The sequence below is a fragment of the Vicugna pacos genome, chromosome X (assembly GCF_048564905.1).
Source record: "Vicugna pacos chromosome X, VicPac4, whole genome shotgun sequence".
Lineage (NCBI taxonomy): Eukaryota > Metazoa > Chordata > Mammalia > Artiodactyla > Camelidae > Vicugna > Vicugna pacos.
In genome coordinates this window covers 94,352,968-94,380,196 of record NC_133023.1, presented here as the reverse complement: position 1 = coordinate 94,380,196, position 27,229 = coordinate 94,352,968, and the positions used below count along the sequence as shown (strand labels likewise).

Genomic DNA, 27,229 nt, shown 5'->3' with positions numbered 1-27,229 from the left:
TAGAAAATGCTAAGTATCTGGATTTCTTGTGGGAAATGGCAAAACTTCTCTGGGTTGGATGGAAGATGAGCAAAATGGCGTGCACAAGTATCTGAGAGCATGGAGGCATTGAAGTATGAGGACTGAAAAAGCAAGGAAATCTGGAGAGTGCAGAGACATGGGCTGGAATTGGGGGGGAGGGACCCAAACCACCCTCTGGGCTATGCCATCATTAGATGGCATGGACTCTCATTGAATTTTATAACAAAGTTGACTAGTCTCAGTGGCTCATGGCCTTTCTTTCTTTTTCGGGTCTCAGATCCTTTGTAATCCCAACTAACATGTACTGAGTGCCTCCCTCCTATGTTCTAGTTGCTTTACAAACATGCATTATTTCCTCTATTCAGGCCATCATCTGAAAGAAAGTTTTATAGCTGCAGGATCTGAGCTCAGAGAAGTTAAGTAACTTACCCCAGTTTCCACAGCTCATGACTCCACGCTTCTTCTAGTAAAGCACTCTGCCTCCCACATCTCACTCCACAGTTGTCTTCTCTTTTCAAAAGGAATTCCTGACTTTTGTTTCTTTGCCCTTAATATCATGCCTAAGACTATCTCCTTATCTTGGTCAATTTGTTTTCTAGCATTGTGAATAGGGAGTCTTGTGTAACAGTGTTGTAACCTGACGGTGCAAAGAGAACAGGTCCCCTGGTTGCCACAACAGAAGGTCAAAACCATCGTTAGCTCTGCCCACAGGCTCACTAAGTCATAGGTTCCTCGTGGTGTCACTGAAGCCACCTCAAGCTCCTGAAGCATGGAAAATGCTCCTACTATTTAAAGACTGAAACAAAATCATTCATACATAGTGTTGATGTCTAGCAGGTAATTCAGTAAATGGTCTTGACTAATTGGTCTTTTAGTAATTTTTATTTTTATAATGTGGGTCGTGGGGTGGAGGAAGAGAAATACAGGACAGTTTTTCTGTGGTTGATTCTATAAGTTTGGCTGAGGAATTAGGGCTGGAGAAGGTCAATTTCCTGGACCTTGAGCAGAAATTTCTGGCCAGGCCTGCCACAGACTCGTTGTAGTCCAGCAACCTCATTGTACCAATGGGCGAGTTTTGAGGCCCAGGCTGGAGAAAGGATTTGCCTGAGGTCATTTAGCTAGTTAGTGGGACAATGGAAGTCAGTTCCTACTTTTGCAAGGAGCACTCTAGGCAATTAAAACTGTGCTCTGCCACCAAATGCCTGCAATTATGATCCTTATTACTTCATTTTTTCCAAAATGAGCTGTGGCAAGGATGAATAGGGGAGGAGCTTTGGGCAAAGGCTTCCAAAATGGAACAGCAGTGCGATCTATCTGAATATGTCTGCGCAATCTAGGATTAACAGTGTGGCCTTTAAAATCTTTGGATCTGCCAGGTGTCTGGACTGTCAGCAGATGAGAATGCAGCTGAAACCCTGTTTTAGCCACACCTTTCAGTCCCAGTGCTTGCCTCCAGGGATTGGGAGAACGAGGCAATATTCCCACTCCTCTCCAAAGGCCCTTCTCAAACTCGGCTCAGGTCAAAAGGAGCACACGTATATAAGGGCTGTGACAACAGACTCCCTGAATCCTAACCCCAAGAGCACCAGTGCCAGTGCCTAGCCGGCGGCACCTCTCCCACAGTAGCTAACGTGGGCTCTGCCAAAAGGAAGATCAGTCACTCTTCAACAGACATTTGCTGACTGATGACTGTGCGTGGCACCAAGCGAGGCCATGAGGATAGAGAGTTGAACTGAGGCTGCCCTCAGTGCGCTCTCAGTCAAGTAGGTGAAGCAGACGGTAAACAGACAACTTCATAGGTCAGCTCACCAGAGGCACCTACAATACGTCACGCACCGTGCCACACCCTGGGGGTGCGAAGATGGGTAAGACCCAGTTCAACTCTCACCACCTCAGAAACAGACAGGAAAACATGGCCAATACAGTGTTTAACTGCTACAAAGGAGGTCTGTTTGGGAAGTTGGGGGAGCTCTGAAGAGAGGGGTCTAGAGGGAGTGTGGGTCACAAAGCACCAAGAAGTATCTGGGAAACCACCAATTGAATGGAGGCCATAAAGGCCCCTGTTTTTGGCTGCCACTGGGAAAGCGGGCTAGCTGTCAGCCACATAACCTGGCCAGTTTCTGAGCATTTGGAGGAAGGAGGAGGAAACCCAGGGGAAGGTTTTGCAGGCACACATGTGACACAAACCGAAGTTTGTCTGCCCGTCTGGAGCCTCCTCCCAGGTTCTGTTCCACTTTGATTTCTCCTTATCTGAAAGGCCTTTCCCAGAAAGAATTCTAAGCTAATTCATCCTGATAGGTGCATGACTGGTAAGAGCAGTGTTTCCCAGGCTTGTTTGAGGATAAGGATCCCCTGGTGGCATTCCTAATTGTACTGTCGACCTTGTTTCTCCCCTGATGTGATAGTGTGATTTTATAATAAGAAATATATCTTGTCTTCCTCCCCATTTCTGGCACAGAGCTCCTAAAACTCTTGAAATATTCTAGATGATGAGAGTGATTAAAGTGTCTAGATGTCCATAACAGACCCTTTTCAACCATACCTGAGTTTGTGTTAATGTGGTGACTTTTGGAAAGCCCCTAAGGATGCAGAGATCCAGAGGGGAGAGAGGCTGGAGGTTGAATCAATCACCAGTGGCCAATAATTTGGTCAATCAGGTCTATGTCATGAAGCCTCCAAAAAGACCCCAAAGGACAGGGTTCAGAGGGCTTTCGGGTTGGTGAACCAGACTGCTCCCACGTGCCACCATGCTGGGTCCCAAACTCCAGGAGGACAGAAGCTCCTTTGTTCAGGACTTTGCCCTATGTATCTCTTCCTCTGGCTATTGATTCAGATTCTTTAATATCCTTTGTAATAAATCACTAAGCTAGTGAGTAAACTCGTTTCCTGAGTTCTGTGAACCACTCTCACAAATTAATTGAACCCAGAGGAGGAGATCGTGGGAATCTCTGATTTATAGCCAGTTGATCAGAAGTAGAGATAACCTGGACTTGTGCTTGATATCTGAAATGGAGAGCAGTCTTGTGGGACTGAGCCCTTAGCCTGTGGGATCTGACGCTATCTCTGGTGGATAGCATCAGAGTGGAGTTGAATTATAGGACACCCAGCTGGTGTCAGAGAATTGGTCAGTGGTGTGGAAAAGCCCACACTTTAGAACTGTTTTAGTAGAATCTTACTTGGAAATTTTTATTCAATAAGTCTGGGTAGCTTCTGGAAATCTGTTTTTAACAAGGGGTCTATGAACAAAGAAGAACAAAACATTGCTCACCACCCAGCTCTACAAGGGTTAAGCCATAACCCACTATCGTTATCCACTGACAGTGCACCCTGAGAGGAATTCAGGATGAAAAACAAGATGAGGCAATCTGTGCTTTGGATAAACAGGCCCCTTAGATAGTTAGGTACATACCTAAAGAGGAATTTCAATGACCACATACATAGGAAAGCACTAAAATCATTAACTTGAGAGATCTGGTCTTTGTGATGAGCAGTAATCTTTTACCAAGATGTATGCTCAACTACAGATATTTCCTGGCCAAAAGTCATAGATAACCTGATTTCTCCTCTGCCTCTTTGGAGCAGTGTCCTCAGAGCTAACTGAGTGGCCATCTCCTGGGCTCTAGTCCTCAGCAAGACCCTGAAGAAAACTGAAACCCACAACTCTTATGTTGTGTATCTTTCTTTAAGTCAACGGCTTCAGGTGATTCTTCAGGCAAATTTGGGAAACCATGAATTAAAGCATTATCCCCAGGAATTCTCAATACAGGCTTTGATTCCTAATGTGGAATCTCAAACACACATACCTAAGTAGTAGAGCGTAAAGGTTTTCAAACAGGTAATAATAAGACAGACCTTACACTTGAAGAGCATCCTGTAGCTACACTATCACATAGAACTATAAATATTACCACATGGGAACCACCTAACAACCTCGTAAACTTGTCCCCATTTTAGAGATGAGGAAACTGTGCCAGAGTGTAAATGATGCAAGAGCAACACAAAGAAAGATGCCTACTTTTGTAAAAGAATACCTTATAACACAGTTTACAAGGTCTGAAGGGATGTGAAGCCCAAGGGGAGCCTGAAGCAAATAGGAGTCTGCAGCCTCCCAAAGGTAGGAGATACGGCTACATTTGGAAACTTAGTTATTTTCCATGGCACCATGAAGCCTTTCTATACTTGACTGTCATGTCGACTATACCAGTTGCATTTTCCACAACCACATATTGTACCACAAACCAGTCTGACCTGCAAGGGAAGTACAAGCTTTGGTCCTTTTGCAATGTTCTGCTGCCTAACCAGTTTGTGTCTGCAGAATGACATATGGCTGGATCAAGATGGAGAAGTCCTCGTGAAGGGAGGGTGGTGGTTATATGAGGCCTGGCCTAGGATCCTTTCCTGGCCTCCTGAGGGCTTCAGGAGGTGAAGCCAAAGGATTTCATTCCTTTCATCCAATCGTGTGATGTTTCTTTTAGATCAGGCATTCTGCTGCCAGCCACGGATGCGCTTTGAGGAATTCTTAGTCTAGGCAAGAGAGAAAGGAAGACATACACAGGACTAGCGATTACCTAAGTCAGGAAGAATTGCAAAGCAGAATAAGTACCATTCTATGGTGATGCAGCAGGAGTTAATAGTTCTCATGAAAGATCCTGGAGGTTTACTGAAGGAAGTGACATTTCCCCTGGGCCTTGAAAGATAGGTAGGTATTCCAAAGACAGAAGGGCATTATAAACTGAGGGAATCTATGAGCCAAGGCATCTGAACCCCAAGACCAGGGGAGATCTACTGGAAGCCCACTGCTTGTCTGGGGCAACTGGGGGAGATTCTTTGGGCCTTACACTTGTGGGGAAGGGACCTGGGGTGGCTGTACCCTACTCTTCCTTTATGGACAACATTAAAATTTAATTTTGAAAGTCCTGTCTTTAATGATACTCCATGGGACCTATGAGCATTACTGACAGTGTAGTAGCCTTCTTTCAAGGGGGAGTATTTAGGGCAGCCAGCACTGGTTGAGTTGTCCCAGGCCTCACTGTCTTCCACCGATGGTCAGTTCATGGGCTCGAATATTGGGTTATCAGAAACGGATGGCAGAAGACCTTATATAAATGCTAAGGAGATGGTACTGCTGAGACATTGAAAGGTTTTAAGCAGAAAAGTAATTTGTCACATATACATCTTCAGTCTCTCTCATTGCTGTCTGGTTGCTGACTGGGAGATGCTTTAGACAAAGACAAGAATGGAAGGAGAGAGTTCAATCAGGAGGCTACTGCAGTCGTCCAAGCAAAAAGTCATGGGGCCTAAAGAGAATGTGTAGTGATGAGGTTGGCATGGAGAAAGAGGTGATTGATGGGTTGAATCAACTAGCCTCTGTACTCACTGGGGGGGGGGGTGTGTGCGTGTGTGTGTGTATGTGTGTGTGTGTAGAGGAATAAGACGGGAGGAGTCAAGGGTGACTGCCTAACAAGTGCAATGAGAGATGGACCTCTATAAGAATCTAGTCTTCTCAAAGGACGGCAGGAAGGGAGGGGAGGGTCAGGTCAGGGACTGAGAAGGGAGAAACCGAGAGGCCAGGTGGCAGAAAGGAAGCCCCGCCCCCAGCTTCTGCCCCGCCCCCGACTCCACCTCTTCTCTCTCTTCCCACCCACCCCCCAACCGCGGCTCATCCTCGAGGGCGGAGACAGGTGGCATTTGAGTCCTCCGGTATCCCAGCAGGCAGTGCAGCCTAGAGATGCTGACAAAGGACCGGAGGAGCAGTCGCAGCTGCTTTCCAGGAGCTGGTGTTGCCGAGGTGAGAGTCCCCCACCTTCCCGTCACCCACTTCCTCCGACTTCGGGAAGACGTAGAAGTTACGTTGCCGAGAGACCCCGCGGAAAGAATGAGCCATACCTAAACCCCGAGCTTGGCTCTGTGACTGACAGCAGGGCTCCGTGGCGCCAGGATGCGGGTGGGAGGTGGGGGGAAGGCAGGTGGAGTCCTTTCTGCCCCTTCTCTGACTGTCAGTTGCCCCGCCGCCCGCGGATCCCCGCCCCGGGGTCTGGCCGGCCCGGGTGTGTTTCGCTTTTGCCCGGGCGGAGGCAGCCGGCTGGAGATCCTCCCGGTGCCTGCCCGGCAGAGTTCGGTTGCCCGGGGATGCGACTCCAGGGACAACTCTTTGGCGGATGTTTCGAGGAGGGCTGGGGGAGGGAGCTCGACTCCCTGTTCGGGGTGACACCGTCCTCGCCCTTCCTCCTCCTTCCTCCAGCCCAGCCGGTCCCCGCGGCGCAACTGGAAGGAAATCGGTGGGGCTGGAGCGAGGCGTCCCGGGATGGCTGGAGGGCCAGGAAAGTGGGGTGGAGAGGCAGGGAGTGAGAGCAAAAGCCTTCTTGAAATAATTGGGTGAGGGGTAAGGGGTACGTGGCCTGTATCCTTCCCTTTCCTGGACCTCCTCACGGATCCTGACGGTTGCACCAGCTGCTCGGCTGTAAACAGGCTCACATGACCGGTTTCACATGGAGCCGGCCGGTGTGGAGACGGGGGCTGGAAAGGCTCCAGTCAGGTGGAGCTGAAGTCCTAGTGTGGACCGTCTGATACTCCCTCCTCAGCCCTCCAGCCCTTCATCCGTGTTCTGTGGTTTCCCCTCTGGGTCCAGTACCTGACATCTGTCCTCTCCGGACTGAAGTAGCATTTCTGCCCCAGTAGAATCGAAGAGAGCTCACTTTGGGGAGCGAGAGGGCAAGTGTTAAGTGACAAAGGTCCTGGATTTTTTTTTAACCTTTGAGGGAGATAAGAAGAGGACGGAAATCTGAAAAATTAAGTCCTTTGGATCTTGCCTAAAACGCAGTGCTGTACTTTCGGAATGCATTGTGTTCCTAATTTGAATTCCAAGACAGAAGGGGAAAAGTCTACTTTTCCAGGCAGGGCACCATGGGATTTAATATATTCTTGACGATGAAAATCTTGTCCACTTGTTTTCTCTAAGTACCGGGAAATCTCTGCCTGCAAAATATCATATACAGGATATTGTATAGGGACTGGACACCAACTTTCACGTTACACATATATTTGGTATAAAGTAGTGGGACGTTTGGAAAACAGGAAACCAGGCCACATGTGCCTTTCAGATTGTTCACCTCTACATATCCAAACCGGATTCAAGATTAAATGCGTTTCTGAAGCATTTCTGGAACCCTCAAGATAAGATGTTTACTCAAATACCGGGATATTTGAAAATCGAAAAATTTCAAACCTGTTATGATAGAGTCCCTTTACATATAAAATATAATTAAATGAGAGGGAGGGTATAGCTCAAGTGGTAGAGCACATGGCTTGGCATGCACAAGGTCCTGGGTTCAATCCCCAGTACCTCCTCCAAAAAAATGAATAATAAAACTAATTACCCTCCTATATATATATATATAGATAGATAGATAGATCTATCTATCTATCTATATATATATATAAAATTAAACGGAATGGACAGTGTTCAGTACAAAGTCATGTTATAGGCAATGATAGAAAATAGAACAAATAGCTTATAAAATAATGCCTGTTTCTCCTCTTAAATTGTCCATGCACATTTTCTTCCCCAATTTTTTATTAAATTTTTTTCTCATGGACCTTTTACATTTAACTAAAATTTCTGAAAAATAGGAAACAATCAAGAAACTGCAAGAAAATCTTCCCAAGCCTCTAATAGCCCAATAAAAAAATTTGCCACTCTTCTTTTATTGTTTTTAAAAAGTTGAAGATGGAAAATAGAGGAATTTTAAATCTTGTCTAAAACTTAGAGTATTAGTGTTCTGAATCTTGTTTTACCACCTTGTAGCATTCTGGAGAATCCTGCCCTATGATAAATAGATTAAGTGATTGACTCTCTGAGGCCCTCCATTTCCTCATCTGTATAAGAAAATTTTGTTTTAATCTCTAGAGTCCCTTAAAGCTCTCAGATTCCATAAAATAGTGCAGTTTTTGATTGGGAACAATTATTGAACAAAATAAATTGGTCAAATAAGCCAAGATATTGATATCAACTAAAAGAACATGCAGCAAGTAACAAGAAGTACCCAGAGTCCTAATAGAAATAAGAATTGCGCTCTGCAAAATCCTCATTAGGTAAATTAACCGTATAGAGTGACCTGTTCCTCTCTCTCTGTCCTCTGTATCAGGAAATTGAAGACTGCCTCCACTCAATCCTGCCTCCAAAATTAGAAATAACAATTCCACCTGACTTTCTTGACCTTCAGGGCAAAGTACAAAGTCTGATTCTTTCACTCATTCCAGCTTCTTCCTGAATTAAATGGGCTTTGTGACCAGTGATGAAGTTAGAATAAAAAGAAGGCCCTAGCAGGCTCTCACCCTGGCAGTCCCTTGGCTAGATGACCAGAACCAATGTCTGGTTTTCAGCTTTTCAGGGTTCAAAATTACATTTTGCCAGCACATCCAGAAATGATCAGTCAGTCTCAGGGATTGAATCATCCTAACCAAACTCAAAAGATTTCTGTTAAAATGAAAGCTGGTTCACTCACTGGAAGTGAGAGGTAGACGTGCCAGGCAGACCAGAAGATTCAGGTGCACGCCAGGGCACTCTTTGGTCTTGACACTGGGAACACACAGAGATTGCTCTCGACCTCCCCATTTTCGAGGGTCTGTGTGGACCACTTCTCCTTAAAACACTTAGTGGTTGATACATTTGACAGAATTACAGCTTGCTTTTATAGAAGAGCCATTTGGGTCATACCTTTGTGTGGCTGTATCTTAGTCACCTGATTGAACTTGGGCCACCTGCAAAACATCTCTGCAATCTGTTTCCTTCTCCATTCCCACTTCCTTAGTGTTGGCCCTCATCTCTCCATGCCATGTTCATCCAATATTTAATTACTTTTTACTGCAAGTGCTTTGGAGTTGGGTGCTGTGCTTGAATGGTCAGTGGCAACCAGTTTCCTCCTTCAGGTCATAACCTGTCAGAACCCTGCTTCCAGCCATGTGGATGTTTCCTGTTGCCTGCGGCAGCGGCAAAGCAGCATGTGCATCAGAATCACCTGGAGGGCTTATTACAACACGGATGGCTAGGCCCCAACCCCATAATTTCTGATTCAGTAGGTCCAGGGTGGGACCCAAGAATTTGCATTTCTAGCAAGTTCCCAGGTGAAGCTGCTGCTGGTGGTCTGGTACCACATCTTGAGAAACAGTGGCATCCAGAATCAAGTCTAAACCCCGCAAACTTGCCTTACAGGACTTTTCACCATCTGCCTCTAGCTTACCTTTCCAGCCTTATCTCTTGCCACCGCCTCCCATACTGCTGTTTTTAAACCATATGCAGTGCCAAAGCTCATTTTAAGAGTCTTTCGTGTCTCCACTCATCCTCTTCCTTGGAATTCAGCCCCTCTCCCTCCACTCCTACTGCAAACCCCCATTTAAGGCAGATTGTCACTTTCTTTATGCTCCCAGAGCTGTTTTGCAGCTACCAGCATTTTAACACATGTCACGTCACATCCTAATTACTGTCTATATCCGTTTTTCCTGCCAGACTGAGTTTTTGGAGGGCTGAAGCCATGGTGTTATCTTTTCTCCATATTCCTTAGCACAGTGGCTGGTATATAATAAGTGCCCAGTAAATGTTGAAATAATTTGTGATTCTAACACTTCTGAGAGTGCTGTATATAGCAAAATATATATTTCATATAACGAATTAATATGGACTTGGCTTTGAGAATTGCACATACATCCTGAAATAACTGGAGACATATTGGGATATTGTAAAACAAAGGTTAGAAATAACTAGTTTGAAAGAGATTTTTAAAAAGACATGACTGGAGGGCATCCTTATTTCTTTTAAATCTTAAAACATACACTACTCAACTTTTAATAGCCTGTCACTACATATCATGTATAGCAGCCAGTCCCATTATTAAGACATCAAATTATACAAAAAAATCTTAGAAACCATATAAAAACAAAATTGCCTAATACTGAGCAGTGAACTACTTAAAAATATAAAGTGAAGATTACAACATCACTTGTAAAAGAGTTGACATTAGGGACATACGAGCCGTTAAAAATCCTAATAGATGAAACTGGAAACTCAGAGTTGAAGAGAGCTGAGTTTATGAAATGGGAAGGAAAGAGAAGTTTTAATACTAGTGAGAGTAAAGCAAAAGAACATAATTGCTCTTAACTGTTTAGTATTCAACTGTTAGGCCATTGGCAAGGGCTGCACCAAGTATGGAGGAAAGAGATAGCCCCTGTGCCCAGATAAAAGGGAGCTGGCCTGCTAGTGGAGCTGGGAACCCTAATCAGTGAATACAAGAGCCAGGAACAGAGGGTTAGTAGCTGGTGCACTGTGGCCAAGCAGATGGGTCACTAGTTTCCGGGGAAGTCTGTACTTTGAATCATCCTTAACTATTTCAAATTTTGAGCCACTTCGGTACAGGAATCCACAAGGATCACTTATTTCATTTGATTTTTCTTGCAGCCTCCTCTTCCCCAAAAAAGGCAGTGGGGAGGGCAAGTGACTGTAGGCTTTGAAAGTGGTTTCTGTGCTCTTTGTCTCCAAGGTTTGAATTTATGAGGGTAAAAGGTATTGAAACTCCCCCGTTTATCTCAGACTCTTCTCTTCCCCTTCCCTTGGTCCATTCAAAGTGAGGGAGACAGAGAAAATGATCCCACTTTGGGGTACTGGTCTCCCTAGACTGAGGGTGGAAAGTGTGGGTGAGGGTTTCAGTATGTTGAGGTTTTTTTTCTGGTGGGAGAGAAGTTTGCAAACTGGTCACAAGGTGGTGTGCACACATAAGGTTTTCTTTCAGATTGCACTCGTTGCATTGCTGGGCTCGGGGGACAGAGGAAAAGGATGAGGCGGTTTCCTTTTCCTCTGTCCACCGGCTCCCAGCTCTACTGTCAGATTTCTAAACACCGCTGGCCCAGTTGGGCACTGAGGGGGCAGGAAGATGATGAGAGGGGAGTGGGGGGTGGGCGAGAGGAGGGGAGAAGCAGCTGGGGGTGCTGATTCCCTCCGTTCTCCTCTCACCCCACCCACGGCAAGCAGCCACCATAGATTTACTGTTCCCTAAGTGATAAATCATTGCTTGCCTGTCTTGTGGATGAAGGGTGTTCAGCTCTGGGGAAGGCGCTGTCCCTCAGTGGAGGAGACAGTTAGTAGTGGACACCTGTAGGGTAACTGCTTAAGTTCAGCATCTTTTCTAAGTGCCTAACACCAAGCTTGAGTCTATTCAGATGCAAAAAAAAAACCCCACAGAAAAACAATATGGCATTATGCCTGAAATCTGGGGAGTCCCTATGAAATCCCTATGAAACGAACATCAGAATATTCACTCTATCCAGTAAGTACATTAAAAAATAATGTAATAAAATTTGTAAAATCTACGTAGATCAGAGTAATAGAAGGCCACAAAGAGGGGACATTTGAACTAGGCTTTGAAGGATGAGTAAAATTTGGGCATGCAGCGAGGAAGAACACAATAAAGCTTGGTTATTGTTGCCCTAATGAATAGTTACTGGCAGCCATTGCTGTTCTTTCATAATCAGGAATAGAAAGTGTGTGCAACTCAGCCACTGAAATCATCTCTCATTTTTTTCCTTGATGAAACTGAAAAGGAAACACAGGCTTCAAGACTTGAATTTTGGATAACCCTTTGAGAACTCTTCTCTTCTGGAAAAGCGGGGGACTTTTCTAGAGACGAGGCCACATGTGGCCACCACCATCAGGGAGGCAGGACTTCTGAACTAGACACAGGGGAGATGATTACTATCTAGGGAAATGAGTCTGGAGACCAGCATGCTGTCTCCAGTACCCTGTGCAGCCTTGGGTAAGACCCTTACCCACCCTGGGCTGCTTTCCTCGTTGGTAAAAGGATGAGGGTTAGGAGCTGACTTCCTCTGTGTGTGCTTTGACTTTTGGAAAGTGACCTCATTAACTGATTTGCAGTAAGGTTTTACCAGCTTAGTACATAGTCTCTCCCCAGAATTTCTGCACTTTATCATTTTGCAATATTGACCAGAGCAAAGAGAAAGTGTTAGTCTCTGAAAACTATCAATTAAAGGCAGGTGTCACGCTTCATTACGTTTGCTGGCAGAGTCTCTAATATTGCACTGGTGTCTTGGTGCTAATTCCTCCCCAGTTTCCACTGGTTGGAGTTTAGGAGGCCATTTATATCTCAGTCAAGGTAAGTGAGAAATGGGAACAGAGATCTGAAAAGAAATAATAAACTGCTCAAAAATGATTAAATATTTTTTTTAACTGTGACCAGGGATAGATAGCCTATTCACAAATCATGGGAAAATATTCAGCTCGTAAAGAGAAAGCTTCAAAATTAAAAGAATTTCTACTAAGCCATTATTTAAAGCTAGTAAAAATTCTACTCTGACCTGTGCCAACTAACTTCTTGAGGTTAGAACCAAGAGTTTAGCATTTGTTCTGTATGTTTGATTTTGACTCCCCAGCCAGATTTACAAACCATTTCATATTCCTTTATAACAAAATTTTACATTTTCCCGAGTCTGCAAGTCATCTTAAGTAAATCTTGGTTTTTCTCCTTGTAATGAGTTTCTGTGGCATGTAAAGTTATTTTAAATAATTAAAATCATTTTATTTAACACATAGTTTAAAGTTTTCAATGTTATTAAAAGATTATAAATTGGAAAATGCAATTAACAGATTTTCCACACATTGTTTCTAAATTCCTTCTTATGTTTCAAAATAGGCACCTTTTTCAAATTAGTCTCTAGTTGAGATGTTGTTTGATTCAACTTTTTTTGTTTTTTACTTTTGAATTAGGTATTCATGGGGTTCAGAATTCAAAAGAGATAAAAGGGTATCCAGAGGAAACTTCCCTCCCACCCCTGTCCCCAACCATTCAGTTTGTCTCTTCAGGGGCAGCCCAGGCTGTCCTTCCAAAGATATTTTAGTCATACCCAGGAAAGTAGGTTTACATATTCTTTGATCTCCCTTTTCCATGCAAATAGGAGCATTCACTACACTCTGAATTGCACCTCGCTTTTCTCACCTATCACTGCATTTGAAGGTCAGTCCATATCCACCCCATACAGAGAGCGTCCTCTTTCTTCTTGATAGACAGCAGGTATCCCAATGAATGGCTGTCTCATACTTTATGTACTGAATCCCCTATTAACGGCCAGTTGGGCTGTTTCCAATCTTTTGCAATTGACAACGACAACAACTAGCTCACACTGCGTGCCAAGCTTCATTCTGTGTGCTTCACATAAATTATTTTATTTAATCCCCAGTGCTGCAAAAAAACAAAACAACAACAACCCTTTCACATACATGATTTCACACAAGGGGAATATTTATGCCTGACAAATTCTTAGAAGTAGAATCTCTTGATCTGAGGGTTACGTGCATTTAATTTTGGCAGGTAGAGTGGATTTACATTTACACGCCCGCCAGCAATGTAAGAACATGCCTGATGGCTCCCACCGTGTGCTATCAAACTTTTTGATTTTTGCCAACCTGACAGGTAGAAACATGTATTTCAGTATAGCTTTAGTTTGTATCTCTTGTGAGTGAGTTACAGATCCTTTTGTAAGTTTGAAAACAGTTTGTGTGTCCTTTTCTATAAAATATTGTAGTGTTTGCTCATTTGCATATTGAGCTGTCTTTTTAAAATGATTTGCAGGTCCTCTCTATATATAGTAGGATGATTAGACATTGCCTGTGATATGAACTGAAAATGTTCTTTTGGCTTTACTTTAAACTTTAAAGTTTTTTTTTCCATGCAGAATTTTAAATGTTTTTACATAGCTGAATTTATTAATATTTTTTAGTTTCTAGTTGTTAGGAAGCCTAAGATTATTTTTAAAAAAATTTCCTGTGGTTTCTAATGGTTTTATGTTTTTTTTTACATTTAAAGCTTTGATCCATTTGGAATTTACTATAATAAAGTTTTGGAATTTTATACAGAGTGAGGGATAAATTCAACTTTTTTTTTCTAGATGGATATCTAGTTTTACCAATATTTATTGACTAAACTATCTTCCACAAATGAGAGATGCCACCTTTTATCATAAGCTAAGTTCTCACCCTAACAGAGTTCCAGAGTAAGATGTGTTCAGTGTTATTTAATCAGATGCTTTTCAGGATAATCTTAGTTTTATTTTATTGAAATAGACAGTTAGGTAGGGTAGAAAGAATACTGGATTAGGAGAGGCTGCTGGCAATTCCTCTCCGTCTGTTCTCTTCCTAATTTAATGATAACAACAAACACGTAGAACATTGCCTAGCCTATAATAAGTGCTAAAGGCTTTCCATATGTCAATCATTCAGTATATGTAATCAAAAAGTTCATAGTCGGTTATGAATTTAAGAATGTAAAATATTATTACTAATAAAAATGTTGATTGGCTCTTTCAGCTTAGTCAAAAACAAAACAAAACAAAACAAAACAAAACCCAACCAACCAACTTGCTCTAAGGTATATGAATAGAAAGTGCCATCTGGGACAGCCCGGGGACCACGACCTTAACCTTCACATTTCTGTGTCCTCACTAATGCTGATCCCTAGGGCTGAATGCCCCCCCTTCTCCCCCCAACACAGAAGCGTGTGCCCTTCTTTTCTTTAGGGACCACCCAAGTGTTATCTCCGGGCCTCTCTTCCGGGTGGAATTATTCATGCAGTCATCTAATTCCCTGGCACTTTATACACAATGGTATGCATTATAATAAATATTTATTTTGTCTCCTCAATTAGACTTGAATTTCTTGAGGGCAGAGTTTCTTGAGAACAGGGCCTGTGCATTATTCATTTTTGTATCTTCGTATAGCTCCTGGCCTAGTTCCTGGTCTGTGAAGAGGTGTTCAGCTGAGGGAAAAGAATAAAAATTTGCACACATGATTATACATTATCCTATTTGATAAAAGTTGAAAAGGCCTCCATCAGAATCCGAGCCCCAATAGCTGGTAAACCCAAACAATTTAATCATTTGTTCTATTTTTCTTTGCTGATATGAGAACCTGAGTGCAAGTGGTGTATGGCTGATTTGAAAGGTGTGATCTACACGGTGAAAATAAAACATTTTCTGTGACTGTATATTTTAGCTTTCACATTTTATTTTAAAAAGCCACACTTGGGGTGCTAGTTAAATAAGAATGTTGTTGATCAAAATTAGATTAGGAAATAAATCCAGAAACATTACTTATCAGACAGTCAGACTTCTGCCAGCTACAACTTTCTGGAACATATTCAAGAACCTAGAAGGAATCCAAAAAGGCCTCTGAAACTGGAAGAAAATAGCTCTCACAAAGTCTGTGTACTTGACGTAGGAGGGGAGTCACGGTGGCACTCACATGCCAAGGCCTGCTTACTGGCTTTGAATTTTCACAGAAAACTCTAAGGACTGCTTAGCAAGTTTGGATATTCAGCTTCTTTTCAAGACATTTTTGCTTGTCTTTAGGTTTCAGTACAAAAAAGATTAAAAGAATTCTCCCACCCGTGCTGCCAAAAGGCACTAACTAAAGCATTGTTGAAATGAGTGTAAAAGTGAATCTCAGGTTTTTCCTTGGAAATCACGGAAGCTTACTTTGTTTTATATTTTTTCATCTTTAAGAATTCTGATTGACTCATATCAAATCCATTGTGGCCATACTTAATTTATTTTTTAATTTTTTTGTAAATACATACGTTCACATTCTATTTGCCTGCTACCAATCAACCTTGATATTTTAATGGTCTGGAATGGGTTTCCTGGAGCAGAATGTTCAGATGCAGCACGGGGCCTGTAGAGAAATCATCGCTCAGACAACCACCGATCTTCACTTTTGTCCCGGAGCCCCTGTGCTGTGAGTTGTGGGGCGGGTGGGCTCCCATCTCTGGGACTATCCTGCCTCCCCCACTAGCTGTCCACTCCTGGAGGGCAAAGGCCCCTTTGGCACCCACTGTGTCCCCCCCGCAATGCCTGGCCAGGCCATGCTACACAAGTCTATTTTTTTTTAACCTGCGGTTTTAAAAGAATGATAATCCCTTTGATCTCAGCTCTTTGAGGGTGATTACTTTTGAGTAGAAAAACTTTATTCCTGTATTCAGGTATTTATGTAATTTATCATAGGTTGATATCCTTAATGTGAAAGGAACAGGTGCAGATTTCTTTGCAGAGTTTGGTAAAAGCTGTGTAAGGAAGCCAAGAGGAAGAGTCAAAAGGCATGTTTAAATGATTTGGGGACTATTTTGATGCATGCTGATCATGCCTTTCATGGAGGGATGATAGCTCGCTCATGTCATAAAAACAGGTATCACTCAGCTTTCTTTCTCTCTTCTCTTTCTAGTTGCCAAAATGCTTTGGAGTTTTTAACTGACTTTAAGAAAAGTCCGAAATAGATTTGAAACTGTCAAAACAGAAGCTGCAGCAAGGGGGATTCAGTGCCAATGCATCAACAAAAAAGACAGCCAGAGTTAGTGGAAGGAAATCTTCCGGTGTTTGTATTTCCCACGGAGCTAATATTTTATGCAGATGACCAGTCAACACATAAGCAAGTGTTGACTCTGTATAATCCCTATGAGTTTGCCTTAAAGTTCAAAGGTGAGTCTCCTAGGTCTCTTTTATGGATTTTAACCACTCCCTACTAATTTTTTACTTGTAGAAACTAATTTAAAAAAAAAAACCCACTAATGGCCATTGTGACTTTTTCTTTCAGTTTTGTGTACTACTCCAAATAAGTATGTTGTCGTTGATGCTGCAGGTGCAGTAAAGCCTCAGTGTTGTGTGGATATGTAAGTCAAAATCACTTCCTGGTAACATGTTTTAAGTGTGTTAATATTTATGTGTTTAACTTGAAAAAACATCTTTTCTGGAACCTGCTCCCACGTAGGCATTAATTATATTGTGCATTTTGGCTGGAAGTTTAAGTCTATCAACATTCTTTTTAAGAAGTTTCTAAGAAATTCTAAACAGGTTGGCCAAATAATAATTTGGAGCTGATGTGTGTGATATAATTTCCACGAACATCTCCTCATTGTTGTGCTTTTAGTCATAGCAGGGACATTTATGGAGGTAAAGTTCTAACATTCCTTTAAATTTCTCTAGCTATATGTAATAGGGAATTAGCCTTCTTTGGAACATCCTGGTGTTAGAGTGACATTTGGGAAGCTAATACTATGCTCTCAGAACATTGGTAATATAAATTCATCTAAAATGATTCAGCTAATAAGCCCGGAAGTTAACCTGTACAAACAGGAAGCAAGTGTGTAACTACTCATCTGTAAAAGGTTATCTGAGCTCTTCCAGATAATTTCGTCTTAGAGTGTCAGATAAATGTTTGTTCAAGCTGTTCATATTTAATTTTCACTTTAGAACTAGTGGTGACCAGATGGATCCACTGACTAGCCCTTAATTTAAGCTACCAAGTGAGCTGTATTTGTTTAAATCTTCCATGAGGATGAGAAGCAGAAGTCTTTTCTTTTGCGTACGTTTTCATCATCTCAAAGCTATAAAACAATGTATCTTTGAGGACGTGGTTTTGCACATTTCTTTTGACTTTCATTCAGTACACAATAAGCGAGGACTATGCCAAAGAAATACAGTCTCTTGCCAAATAAGTGTGTTACCTTTGACCTGTTTTGTGTTCTCTGTTAAGAACGAAGTAAAATAAATGGCATTGCAGATAACTTTCATAAAAATTAAAGTGCTTTATACTCTTCAGAGAGATACAGAAATGTATTCTTAGCTTTCTGTTGCGTTACTCTTACTGGGTCAACTACTTACTCAATTGTTTATTTTTACCTGTGTGCATAGATTTCAATTTTAAGTCTAGGGTGAGGTTTGTTACTTAAACAATAAAGAAGTGGCAATAGAAATGTATAAGACTTTTGTGGGGAAGAAACAATGTCATATATCCTATTTAGTGAATATTACTGCACACAGATATCCAGGAAAAAATGTCATTGCTAAAAGGAATTTTCCTTACCTATCAGTCTTTTAATTAAGACTTTTATTCATCAGATATTTCAGAATTACCCCATTTCTTTTCGGGTTATACTGTGAGTTTTTAAAAAGCATCATCAGCGAATTTCTGTATTTGAGTATTTGCTTACAGTCAGTTCATACATACGAAATCTTTTACTGTTTAAAATCTCTTGCTGAATTCTGTTTGACAGGCCTCCAGAAACCTAAACAGCATTTGTTATTTTTTAATGTTTTCAGTGTGATTCGCCATAGAGATGTTCGATCCTGTCACTATGGTGTAATAGACAAATTCCGCCTCCAAGTTTCCGAGCAAAGCCAGAGGAAGGCTTTAGGAAGGAAAGAGGTTGTGGCTACTCTTCTCCCATCGGCAAAAGAACAACAAAAGGAAGAAGAGGAAAAAAGAATAAAGGAACACTTAACTGAAAGTTTATTTTTTGAGCAGTCATTTCAACCAGGTAGTTTGGATTGTTTTTAAAGCTCTTTTGAGGTCTTACACATTTTTTAACTTTAAAGTAAACAGGGAGCAAAGAATTACTTGAACAATCATCTGCCACTTTAAACCTAGTCAACTCCTTCAAAAGTGGACCTAGAGATCGGGCACCTAAACTCGAACAAGAAGCCTAGAACTGGCCTTTCAGAGAAAAGAATGCCTCTCCCCAGATGAGGCTGTAAGGAGAGGGCGACTGTTACCATCGCCTTTTAAGTCTATAAAACCTGAGAAAGCAGGCACTGTACTTTACAATGCTAGCGCAACCTGGCAATTCTATACTTTTGTTTCTGTGACTTTCCTATATCCTTTCTCATTTAATTAATTCAAAGAAGGAGAGAGATTGTGTTTGGCAATAGGCCAAGCTTGGTGCACTGTTCATATTATTTTGAAAAAAAAATCTCATTAAAGTTGAAGTTAATTAAACTAAGTAGATTATAATATCCCCTGTGGGCTATTAATTGAATCCCTCTCCATTCCTCATTTCCTTCCAGCTTAGATATTCAGGAGTGTTATGATATATTCTTTCAACATTGACACTATCCTCATATTCAACTCTTTGGATGTCATTCCCCTCCCTCTTCACTTCTCATTATCTCCCTCCAACCCTATTATAAGGGGAGGAAGATAAAATTTTCCAGAGAAAAGCATGGAAACTTTTTGATAGTGATATATGAATGCGATAGCAGCTGTCCTTGAAATTGCAACATTATATGTGAGGGATTAAAAACCACCTACTTGTCATTACATTAATTCAATAGATCCGTATCAGTTTGTTCAACTTAGAATGTTTGTTTCGACAAGACAGGGAGTGATGCCTCTTTGATTTACTATAGCCGAGTGGCTCCTCAGTTCATGTAGGGGAGGGAGTGCCCAGATTTTCTGGCGATACCAAGACTAGGAACTAGGTAGTAGCTAGTAGATTGTTTTCTTCTCGGCAACTATTATTAACTGACAGGACCAGTTTTTCATGTTTTCAAGCTGAAAGAGAATCTCTGTCAAATGTCACTTTGATGTCCAATCAATATTGTGAAGTTGACTTATAAATAGCTGTGAAATGCCAGATTCCTGTTTTAAAATGACTCCTGTCAAACAAGAAAGGCCATTTGAGTATTTGGTTTTTGGTGTTAACTTTGTAATTTAAAGCAAAGTGGTCATTGGAGACCGTGTTTGTTTTTAACGGACTGGTTTAATGGCCAAGAATAATAAGGGTTAAAAGTTTAGTGTTTTATATTATATATTTTCTTTTATTTTTAAATTGTTTAGCATTCAAGTGAAAATCATCCTAAAAGGCTAAATAATTACAAAAGTATATTAATTGAGCATTTTATTCTTATTTTCTTTTTATAATGAACCCTTGTATCTGAAGTACATTAGGGAATTCTTCTAATTGTAAAATTGGAGTAGGTAGATGAATAAGGATAGGTGATGTGGGGATAGCCCATGGTGGTCTCTGTTTTGAAAAGAAAACCCACCTCTCTAAGCCATCCTCTTCAGGAAGCTCAGTGGAGGCAGGCACCTGATTTGTCTTGTTCATCATTACGTCCTCGGCACCCAGCACTGTGCCTGGCCCGGAGCAGTTACCCAGGAAACATGTGCCCCGGCCTCCCTAGGAAGGCCGGGCTTCTCACCTGGTAGGGGCTGTTGGATCGGTTGTGCCTTACAGGGTTTCCACGGCTACTTCTGCTCTCTAGAGCGAGGGCGATACCACAGTCTCTGCCAGTAAGTCCCATTTGTGGGTAGTTACCCCACTGCTTCTGACAATATGGCAGGAAATTGAGTAAAGGAATAAGGTCTAACAGTCTATGCTGACAAAGTGATATGTTTAGTAAATTAGCAGTAACTCATGTGTAGTCCCCAGTATGTAGGAGTCTAAGGCTTTTCATTAAGTTTCTCTGAAATAAAACGTTGAAGCAAATCGAGAGTGTTCTCAGGGAGGTTTTGAAATGTCATTATTAAAAAAAAGAAAAGAAATGTCATTATTTTTGCACGCCTTCAGCTTTAGAAAATGTTTTTTAGATATGTTACAGACACAGCATTGTGAGGCTCCCTTTGTGAGTTTAGCTGGAAAATGGTTGGAGCTGTATCGTGAGAGATTTGGATTTTAAAATGTGGTGAAAGGCAGTAGAAATGAGAAATTTCTTCTCAAGTTTATGTATTGTATAAAAGACATGTAGCAGTAACAGCACCTATATTCCCCCACACTTAACAAATCTGCTTCTATAAGTGTTCGATGTTTCTCTCTAGACCTTGTCTATGCACATAAATGCAATTTTATATATACATTTTAAGAGACAGCCACAAAGCATCCTTGCACAAAATACCGAAGCCCAGGTTATGAAAAAGGTGTTTTAAAAAGATGCAGCTGAATCTTAGTGGGTTTGTGTTAATTACATTACTAATGAATGGCTGGCTGTGCCAGGTTTGAGCCACTGCCCTCTGGCTGAAGAAAATTATGCTCTTTATTATTGTTTATAATAATAAAGAATTGAAAATGATCTGAAAGCCCATCAATGGGGATTGATTAAATTATGAATATTCATCAGATGGAATGTCAGGCAGACATTTACAAGGATTTGATAGAATGGTAGATAGTTATAAATTGACATAGAAAGAGGTTCAAATATATTTCCAAGTGAGAAGAAAAAGGTTACAGAACAGTATGTATAATATGGTCTCATTTATGTAAAAAAATATTTGACATGTTTATGTGGGTATTTGTAAAATCTAGACCAAGGATCTATGCCAAAGGTTTATACCAAGCTGTAAACAGTGTTATCTCTAGAAGGATGAGATTACATAGGAACCTTTATGTTTTCTACATCTCTAAAATTTTTACAACCCTGTAGTATCAGAAAAACTTTCCACTTTGAAAAATGTCAAGCATTTATGTGAATGTTTTGGGGATTTCTGTAAATAGTAAAAAAAAAATAGTAAAAATTCCTTAAAATTATCTTTACTGTGGGTTTGCATCGAAGAGTGTAGTTGTCCTAAATATTTGCCTTCAAAACTTACCTTTGCACCAAATATAAAAGTACTACATTCATTAACAAAAGTAAGACTTCTTTTTAGGTGTTTATGCCATTGTTTCATCTCAAGTAATAATCACTATAGAATTTGGATTTGTTTTCACCTATCTGGCTTTGGTGAGGCTCAATTAAATTTCACACAACAGCTAAGTTATTAATAGTTGAGAAAAGCTGCATTTAATAATAAAATGAACAGCGTTATTTCATCAATAAAACACCAAAATTGTGTTGCTGTTGGCTGTTCCTTTTAATGAAAGGAAGGGTAGTGGAAAAAGCCCACCAGATGACAGAAAATGCTGTTGGGTTTCTTAAAAATATGGGTATGAGTATTGTACACTTACAGCCAGAACTGTAGAAGAGCAGGCCTGGTAATAAATGTTTTGTAAATTGTATTTTATTGTGGTAAGAACACAACATGAGTTCTACTCTTTTAACAAATTTTTTTAATGTACAGTAGAGTATCATTGAGTTGCACACTGTTGGATGGCTGAGCTCTAGAATGTATGCATCTTGCATAATAGAGATTTTATGCCCGTCAGCAACGCAGCCCCTGGCAACCACGATTCTGCTTTCTGATTCTATGAGTTTGACGATTTTAGGTTCCCCATAGAAGTGGCATCATGTAGTGTTTGTCCTTCTGTAGCTGATTTATTTCATTTAGCATAATATTTGCCAGATATTGTTTCTGCTGCTTTTTTACTTTTATGCTGGAACTAGGGGTAGAGCAGAGGGCAAGAATTTTCTGAGGCACCTGTAGTAATATTAAAGTAGTCCCTTTTTGGTGCCTTAGTTTCAAAAATGGTAGCATCATGGTGCACCTATTAGGACCAAACCTGTCTCAACACCTACATAGGATACTCCCAGAAGGTAGTGGGGCTTTACTGCAAGTGGGCTCCAGAATGGACCACACACAAGCAGTGAACTGGGGTATGGGCAGAAAATGCCAGAAGTTCCATTTCTAGCTATTTTTAGCTCAGTCTCTTAAAATTCTATTTGTCTGTTCTATACTAAACCTAATCGTACCATTCTTAGGTTTGTAACTGATAAACATACCCAGATGAGTCACGCTGGAACACCCCACAGGTTCCGGTGGGGAAGGGGGAAAGGATGACGGCCGCTTTCTCCTCTGTGGGGACTCACGACCTCACAGTGCCGCTTCAACACTCCATCTTGTAACGACTCAGAAGTGATGGGCTTCCAGATAAGTCCAGCAGATAAGGCCCCAAAGAATGGAAATGAGGGGGAAAGGGGCAGAGAAGTTAGACAAAACCAAGACCCTGGCGAGTGGTGGCCAGACTGTGAAGGAACTTTTGTCTGAAGTTGTTTTTAGGAACAGGCTCAGGGATTTTTGTCTTTTGACAGAAAACAGAACTGCCTCCTCAGGACCTAGTTTACTGACTGTCTTCCTGGGAGTGGTGTGCATTGCGGCTCTGATGCTTCCCACGCTGGGGGATGTGGAATCGCTGGTGCCTCTCTACCTCCACTTAAGTGTGAATCAAAAATTAGTAGCTGCTTATATCTTAGGTAAGTGTTTAAAAGGTGCATCTGGGGCATACGTGTAGGCAGGTTCTTTTTCTTGAAAAGAACAATACATTGTTCCTTTATTTCATGATTTCTTCAAAAAATCTCGTCTGGACTAAATTGTGTCCTAAATACTTGCAATATACATCTGTAAAAACATGGAAGTTGTGGAAACAGCAACATTAAACTCAGTAAGGCAAGGATTCCTAACATGAGTCAAGGCCCAGAATCTTTAAATGGCTTGCCCAAAGACTATTGATTACAATTAACCTTCTTTTTAAAATTAAAAAAAAATTTAATACAATCTTTAAAGGTTACTTTCCACTTAGAGTTATTACAAAATACTGGCTCTATTCCCCGTGTTGTACAATACATCCTTGTAGCCTGCCTTATATACCCAATAGTGTGTACCTCCCCTCCCCTGCCCCTATGCTGCCCCTCCCTGTGTGGGCAGTTTTTATGGTCTGGAGGTGGTAGTGGTGGTCTTACGTGGGTATGGGGTGATGGTGGTGGCTTGATTTTTTTTTTTTATCTAAAAGATTGCTTCAAAAGCATGTTGATGTAAAGTGCATTTTAAGATTTAATTTTTGGCTCACATTTAGTTCTTTTCAGCTTATTTATCTAGTACCTAATACTATATTTATTCAATTATTTTCCTTTTGCTGATTTACAATGGCATAACATGTTTACATGTATAACATGTAAAATCCATATATTCCATGGTACAGCACTTCTTCTAGGAACTGATCCTAGGGAAACAGACAAAGTGCATACAGTGATAAACATGGACAGTGCAGCCTTGTTTAATATTGTGACCCTTTCTCTTTAAATCAGTTCCCTCGTTTCCTGTTTAATCATTCTTTCAGTCATCCTGGCTTGGCATCTTACAGTTAATTAGTTCAACTGAGCAAACATGTATTCAGTATCTATCACATGTCAAGGAGGAGGGTTCTTTCCTCGTCGTCTCTCACCTCTTCTGAGATGCCAGCTCTTTTTTATATTCTCTCAGAATTCCTTGGTATGCTCTCTTTTTTAAATTACAAAATTGTCTTCTAAATTGTCTCCCTGACTTCTGTTTGTGTCCCTTCTCTTCCTATTCTCCCCTTTTACCACCCCTCATTATTCCTCCCCCAAACCATCCATCACAGTGCCGACAGGTTGATTTCCATCCTGTGTCAGTTTCACCACCAGTACTCCCTACTTAAAAACCTTCAGTAATTCCCCATAATCCACAGAATGAAGTATAACTCCATAGTTTGGCATTTAAGACTTTCCGTACTCTGAGTCCTCCCTGAGCTCATCTTGTCTAGCTGCTTCCCTGGAGAAATCCTTGATTAGAGCCCATTATTTATTGAGCCCCAAAAAGCTCACCTGGAGCCCTGGTCCTAACTTCATGCCCTGGCTCTTGCCATTCCCTCACCTGAAATGCCTGCCAATCTCGTTCTATATCTCTCCTGTCCATCTTTTAGGCTTATTCTAGCTTTACCATTTGGGGCATCTTCTCTGACTGCCCCAGTCCTATGTGATTATTTTCCTTCTCTACTTTATTTCACTCACTTTTTTTTTTACCACTCATTTAGGACTGAGTACATTCTTATATTATAAATTTTTTATGGTGTGTATGGAGTCTCTTCAGAAGACACCAGCCAAGCAAGAATACTATGTTTCTGTCCCTGGGATATGAGTAGGCTCACATCGTTTTTGTTGATGAAGTTTCCTAACACTGGCTGGTTTTCCTGACACTTTAAAATGACATGTCTGTTATTATTATAGCTGATGCAACTGGATAAAGTGGGAGGTATATTTAATGGTTAAAAAATTAGCTATGGCCAGACATTAGTGATTTCATTAAATCTATCCAGTGACTGCCTATTGCTGTAAATTGGATTTCTTCTGTATCGTATCAACTAAATTCAAATTGACTCTGAGTTCTTGGTTGAGTGCCTGCCTATGTGCTGTATTTTATTTGCTCATTGAGGTCTAAACAATTATTTACTGAATGGAGGATTTTGTAAAATGCATGTTTTTAATCATTCTCCCTTTTTTTTACTTTCAGGTCTTATCACAATGGCTATACTTAGAACATGAGCAAGGAATTCAGTTGGCTTCTGAAGTAAATTTATCTTGAAAATATGAATGTAGACTGCCTTTTATCTCTATTTCACTCCATTAACGTGGTACAAACTATTGAATGATTTACAATAATTGTAAATGTATAATATATATTTTAAATTACTCTATAATTTTATTCCAAGGACTCCAACACATTATGGTACAGACAGCAAGGATGCTTCTGAGTGACACTTAGGAAATTATTTGAAGAAATTCTTTTTATATCTAAGTCCACTGTGCAAAGGACTTTAATTAAGACATTTGTTATATTCTCTTTTCTAATTCACTTTGATTGTTGAGGTCATGTGTCCCTCAAAGTTAAAGGCCTAAAAGAGCAAACTGACCAGCTTAAAAATAAAATTACATTTCCTAGCTATGAACATCAATGTTACGATGTAAATTACATCTTGTCCTCTATCATTATAAACAGTTGCCATGGTGTTTTTAAAATAAGAGTTTTACAGTTAACGTGTAGAAGGTAAAAAAAAAAAAGCCTAAAGTACTGACAGCTCATGCTTATCTGAGGGTCTCACAAAAGACAAGACATGTTTAATTTATCTGGTGAATTACGGAATAGGTTGTAGTCCAACCACCAAGAAGTAGGGTGACCATTCAATTTGCTCTAAGAATTCTAAAGGAAGGTAGGCGTTTGTTTAGTTGGTTGGCACACCCTGGCTTTATCTCTGGATAACGCTTTATGTTAATAGGAGGAAAGAATCACTTTACCTTTTCTCATCAGTCCTTTACCTGACTGTGACGAGCCCAGATTGGGACTACCAATGCCAGGTGGTTTATGTGAAGATGATTTTTCACCTTTAAACTCTAAGCCAAGTATAAAAACTCCTCAATATCTATGTCGATTTTATATCAGCCACTAAGACATTTTTTAAGTTTGTATTTATTACTAAAATAACTTTACCAAAAAAAGTCCCCAAAGCACAACTATTTACATTTCTTTATAGCCTCTTCTGATCTCTAACGTATATATGCAGTTTTAACTATTATTGTTATAGTAACTGATCTTTTGACTTAGGATTTTTATCTGAGAGCACAATGCATTAAGAGTCTCTTGAAAATCATCTTTCAGATCTTTTTACAGAATGAACTTATGCACTGCTACTGTAGTATTCTCCAGGAATATACGTAAACACAAGATGTATGTCTGAGGTTGGTTTTTGTAGGAAATAGTACTTTGCTTCTAAAGTAAAAGGTTTTACGTATACTCTTTCATAGAAAATCCTTATTGTTTAACCATTTGGGGAGCATAAATCATTAAATGGATCATTGTGTAATGACTGAAAAGCACATAAATGTAATCTATTTTGAACTTTGTAAAAAAAAAAAAACCTTGTGTTTGGAGGCTATCCTTTTTGTTTCTCTGTCCTCAAGTCCTCTGTGTGTGTGTGTGTGCGTGCATGTGTGTGTGTGTGTGTGTGTGAAATAACACATTGTAAAGAACAGAAATTACTTTAAAAAATAAAAAGAAAATGGAGACCTACGTTTCACATTGATTTACATATTTCCTTTGGGTATACCTCTGAGGAACTCTAAGTTTTAGTCCCCTGTTTCCTAAAGCTGTCTCCTATTCCTGTGAGTTAAAGAGCAAAACTAAGATGTGAAATATGTGAGGTAAAATGTTCTACGTTTCTTAATTTACCAAGGGAGTTCATTTGGTTTTTAAATTTTTGACAGATAAGTTACATGCTTCAAAAATCAAAAACTATTAAAAGGTATACAGTAAAAAAAAATCACTCCTCACCATCCCTGTCCCCCCATTCCCTGTCCACTCAGCCCCTTACCAGTGACCCCTTATTAGTTTAAATATACTTTGTTTCTTTATCCAAACATACGTACTTATTTTTATGCTTTTATATATAAATGGTAACATGTTCTCTATACTATTCTGCACGTAGCTTTTTTTTCTCCTTAACGCTATATCCAGGAAGAACTTTCCATCTCAGTAATTTAAAGAGTATCCTTATTTTCCTTATTACAGCTGCACACTGTTTTATATGGCTTATAGCATACTTCATTTTACCAGTTCCTTCCTGACTAGTTCAACCAATAACGCATGAGAGTGCATTTCACAATCTCATTGCCATGTGTTTTGCCAACCTGATAGATGAGAAATGGTGTGTCAGTGTAGTTC

The 27,229-nt window shown here is 40.5% G+C and overlaps 1 protein-coding gene across 1 annotated transcript; it reads left to right on the top strand.

Moving 5' to 3' along the window:
* The first annotated feature begins 5,674 nt into the window (after positions 1–5,674).
* On the top strand, positions 5,675–26,470 carry MOSPD1 (motile sperm domain containing 1). Its single transcript, XM_015249292.3, has 6 exons — positions 5,675–5,809; positions 16,295–16,548; positions 16,664–16,739; positions 18,169–18,386; positions 22,810–22,971; positions 25,025–26,470. The coding sequence occupies exons 2-6, from the start codon at positions 16,395–16,397 to the stop codon at positions 25,054–25,056; spliced, it is 642 nt and encodes a 213-aa protein (XP_015104778.1). The 5' UTR covers positions 5,675–5,809; positions 16,295–16,394; the 3' UTR covers positions 25,057–26,470.
* Positions 26,471–27,229: the final 759 nt, after the last annotated feature.